Below are 5,000 nucleotides of genomic sequence, written 5' to 3'. Positions count from 1 at the left end.
AAGGATTTCTATGGTTAGATCCCCAGACAGGATAAATTTCCCTTTTCTCATCAATGAATATTCAAATCCAGTGTTGGGTCTGATGTCTCGTGTAATTATTTTATGAGTACTAAATTTCATGTTTCATAAAACTCTTGAATTCTTATTTTCTTCGTCTTAAGGTTAATTGAACAGTAGTTAAATTGTGTTAGGTAAAAGGTAAAAGAAGTCACCGATGAATGTATTTTTTGTACATTTGCTATATAAACCATGTTTTACTTTTTAACAATTGTATTTAAAATTCATTCATAGACTGATTTCCCACTGCAGCGACCAGAATATATATATATATATATATATATATATATATATATATATATATATATATATATATATATATATATATATATATATATATATATATATATATATATATATATATATATATATATATATACATATATATATATATATATATCGTTTCTGGGTGTTTAGCAAAGTTCTTCTAGTCAGGGCCATCATCAATCCACACTGGTTATTGTGTTGATGAAATTTGTGCAAACCCCAGACATGATATGGCTGTATCACTGTTGTTATAAGTTTATATAATCATCATCATCATCATCATCCTCACCTCCTACGACTATTGTTGCAAAGGGTCTCGGTTAGATTTCCCTAGTCGTCTCTATCATAAGCTTTTATTTCAATACTTCTCTATTCATCATCTACTTCGCGCTTCATAGTCCTAAGCTATGTAGGCCTGGGTCTTCCAACCAATCTATAGTCTATTTTATTTAGCCGTGGCTATTTGCACTTGACTCACAGGGGTGCCCTTTTAGCTCGGAAAGGTTCCTGATGCCTGATTGGTCGGAAGTATTTTTGTCCGAACACCTTCATTGTTCTCAAATAATTACCAAGTAATGTGAATCGAAACTTATTTACTAACCTATATTTCTCCATCAGATATATGTTTTGTCAATAAACAATGTGAAAGGATAAATACATTATAAAGTATCGTCATGGTAAGTCTAAATCTAATATAATAAGGCGCCGAAGTCAACGACAGCCGCTTACTTTCGGATGAACGATTTTTAATTTTGTAATTTTTCACATATTTTAACACAAATTGGGATAAATTACACTCAGCATAAGTTAAACATGTTATTATAAACTTTCTTTGAATACCAGAATATACCAAAAACATGGAATTAATAAAACCCGATATTTGTGAAAACTTGCGGGGAGGTAAAAGAACAGCCTGCCAGCTTGGCGGGAAAACAATCCCCGCTGACTTTCATAGATGCATTTTTTTTTTTTTCGTAATATGGTTCGGTCTATTACTTTCAGTTTAAATATTATTGCAATTTCTCTCTTCGTAATATTTGGCTCAGTATTTTCCCACATTCCTGTTCCTCACCTAATATCTATCTATTTTCCCCAATATCCCTTCTTTCATATGAGGGATATCCGCACTACGATTCCTTATTTCTTATCATCTGTGGAAAATGTTGGCTGAAGGGGAGCGCGTGCTAGTCTCATTAAAATAGTGTAGAGGCGGGAATAGAAAAAAAAAAATACTTTGCTTAATTTCATTTGATATAATGTGAGCTATTGAACAGGTTTACAAAATAGGCTATATGCCTACTTGCTACACAGCATATAATTTATGTTGTTATTATTATTTACATACTGACGTAAGGTACAAAACATATTTCACAATTTGCATATGAAGTCGAAATCATAAACAGAAATATAGATACCATTATTAAGAAAAAATACTACCTAATTATGTCCACCTTATCTAAATCAAAATGAATTTGTTTACAATGTTGAAAGTCAAAATACACACAATAATACTAATATATACAAAACATAAAACAACATTAAATTGCTCTAATATTTATCTAATGGTGGTTAAATAAAAATAACAATAATGAATTAAAGAATGTTATTTATATAATCCCACATAATCAAATGGAACTATTTTTATCTATACACACATTTCATCTTCACTCATACTTTCATCGGACTCTATATTAATGATGAATTGATCAAGCAAATGGTCAAGAGCCGCATCCTTGGCTCGATAGTCCGTTTCAATTTTCCTCACATGCCTCATAGCATTTTGCCAGTGGTGTGGGGTTACATGATTAATTGCTTCTTGCGTAATTTTTTCAACATTTTTCAAAGACTGCCTACTATGAGAATTCCCTTTTTTAATTTCTGTTTTTACTTGGGCCCAAATTAGTTCTATTGGATTGAACATGCAGTGATAGGGTGGCAATCTTAGTACTTTGTGGCCGTGATTAGCAGCTATTTGATCTATTTTATATATTTCTCTTTCCTTATGAAGCTTGCATATCTTGGGCAGTTCTAGTTTTGTAATAGCAGGGTCATGATCAATCTTATTTGACTCTAACCACTGAAGTATTTGGCACTTTTTGTTGCTAATTGTTGGAACTTTGTTTAATATTTTAGAGTGATATGGAGCATTATCCATAATGATTAGGGACTGATTATTTATGTTAGGAAGAAGCTGATTTTCAAACCAAAATTTAAATGTTTTACAATCCATGGAGTCATGATAATCCCCCTTTGCTCCATTTTTTGACTTGAACATAAGAAAGGCTCCATCTATAAAACCATGACTACCCCCAGCATGTATCATTATAAACCTTGCTCCTTTCCCAGATTTTAGCTTAGGTCCTACTGTTCCGTCTTCATTTGTCCAACACCGTTCTATGCTAAGATTTTGGTTTACCCAAGTCTCGTCTAGATATACTTCTGGTCTAGGGTTTAGACTTTCTCTGTTTCTTTTTATTTCTCTAAGATATTTATTCCTGGCATTAATAATGTCACTTCTCTCCATTAAGAATTTTCTCCCACTCATAACTTTTCTAAACCTAAATCCCATAATTCTAACTAATTTATATAGAGAACTCCTTGAACCTCTGAAATTTACAGGAGGCTCTTTTATTCTTTCTAACAAGGAGGATATCGTGGGTAGTTCTCCTCTCTCATAAAAAGAAAGGATCTCTCTCTTTATACATTCCCTGTCAAAATTGTCAACCTGATCCACAACTGTAGATGTTCTCTTTTTGGGCTTAGGTGAGCGAAATATACCATCACATAATGTCATATTCAATTGTGTGAGGTGTTGAACCGTTCGCATTGAGACGCCTGTTGCAACTGCGGTGTTTGTTAAAACATTGGTCATCGTCTCATACCATCCTCCCTGAGCGATGAACTTGAAGACACTCATGACCATATTCCGGCTTTGACTGGTGAGCTTGGTGCCTCGGGAGTGTTGAGAGCAGGAGTCTGCAGTACTATGGACAGTGGATGTTGTCATGCTTGCACTGCATGAAGCAAACCCTATGAATAAAGTCTTACCTTAACATAACTTTTTTACAACTGCACTAAATTTTGCTTAACTCTTTAAGATAAGAAGTACCAGTAAACAGTAGCGGATGCTTGATATAAGTTAGGCTAGCTCTGTAGGCCTATGTTGTATGTATATTCTTTAACTTTCCAAAATATCCGCAGAAACTTGTGTTAACATTATATTAGTCCTGATCAGAACACAGAATGGGAGAATGAAAAGTTTGTTTATTCCGCATTGTCTGCTGTAACTTATATGAGAAAGTTAATTTGTTAATTTCTCCGAAATATAATTTTTTTTATTAGTGTGCTCCTACGAAAAGAATCATGGACATTTTCTTTTTGCAAATATAGCCCTCAAAGTAATCTCAATAACATAACATTGATTTCAACACTTACATAAATTAAGAAGATGATGCAATGACTGTATGCAAGTCAGCGGGGATTGTTTTCCCGCCAAGCTGGCAGGCTATTCTTTTACCTCCCCGCAAGTTTTCACAAATATCGGGTTTTATTAATTCCATGTTTTTGGTAAATTCTGGTATTCAGAGAAAGTTTATAATAACATGTTTAACTTATGCTGAGTGTAATTTATCCCAATTTGTGTTAAAATATGTGAAAAATTACAAAATTACAAATCGTGCATCCGAAAGTAAGCTGCTGTCGTTGACTTCGGCGCATTATTCTATTAAATTTAGACTTACCATAACGATACTTTATAATATATTTATTCTTTCACATTGTTTATTGACAAAACATATATCTGATGGAGAAATATAGGTTACTAAATAAGTTTCGATTCACATTACTTGGTAATTATTTGAGAACAATGAAGGTGTTCGGACAAAAATATTTCCGACCAATCAGGTATCAGGAACCTTTCTGAGCTAAAAAGGCACCCCTGTGAGTCAAGTGCAAATATGCACGGCTAAATAAAATAGACTATAGTGCCTTGTGGACCCCAGGTGAACGTATTTTGAACTAATCTCTCTTGGGGAGTGCAAAGAGCATGCCCAAGCCCTCTTCAGCTACCCTTCATCATGAGCTCATCCACATAAGACACTCTGGTAATCTCCTTTCTAGGTTCGTTTCTATTCCTGTCCTGCCATTCAACTCCCAATATCCTTTTGACAGATTTGTTCTCAAATCTACTATATGTATTGGAGATTGTTTCATTGTCTTACGATGACTCATGTCCATACAGCAATACCGATCTCTGCAAAGTAATATATATTATGATTTTTATATGTAAGTTCAGGCTATTTGATATCCAAATTTCACCTAACCTTGCCATTGTCTGATTTGCCTTTATTCAATATTTTACTACATTCTAATTCTAAACAACCTGTATTGGAGATCATAGTTCATGAATACCTAAATGATTCTATCTCATTAATCTTTTCTTCTTCTAATGATACTTCAATTTCCATTGCATACTCGGTTCTTATCATATCTGTGTTTCTTCTATTTATTTTCAGTTTAACCTCTTGTAATATTTCTTGCATTTTGGTAAGCAAGCATTGGAAATCATGTGGTGCTCTTTTAACTAGGATAGCATCATCAGCATATTGTAGGTCTGCTGAATTCCTACCACCAATCCAATCCTATCCTTCTTCACCGTCTCCAAATGCTCTACGTAT

General features: G+C 33.6%; 1 protein-coding gene across 1 annotated transcript in view; it reads right to left on the bottom strand.

Annotated features, from left to right (window-relative positions):
- Positions 1-5,000, bottom strand: part of LOC137622406 (uncharacterized) — a 95,886-nt gene that overhangs the window by 8,100 nt on the left and 82,786 nt on the right. The window contains exon 5 of the mRNA XM_068353019.1: positions 1,976-3,354. Coding sequence (XP_068209120.1) covers positions 1,976-3,354 — 1,379 coding nt within the window. The remainder of the gene's footprint in view (positions 1-1,975; positions 3,355-5,000) is intronic.

Source organism: Palaemon carinicauda, chromosome 29 (genome assembly GCF_036898095.1).
Source record: "Palaemon carinicauda isolate YSFRI2023 chromosome 29, ASM3689809v2, whole genome shotgun sequence".
NCBI lineage: Eukaryota > Metazoa > Arthropoda > Malacostraca > Decapoda > Palaemonidae > Palaemon > Palaemon carinicauda.
This window is presented reverse-complemented; position numbering and strand designations above follow the sequence as displayed.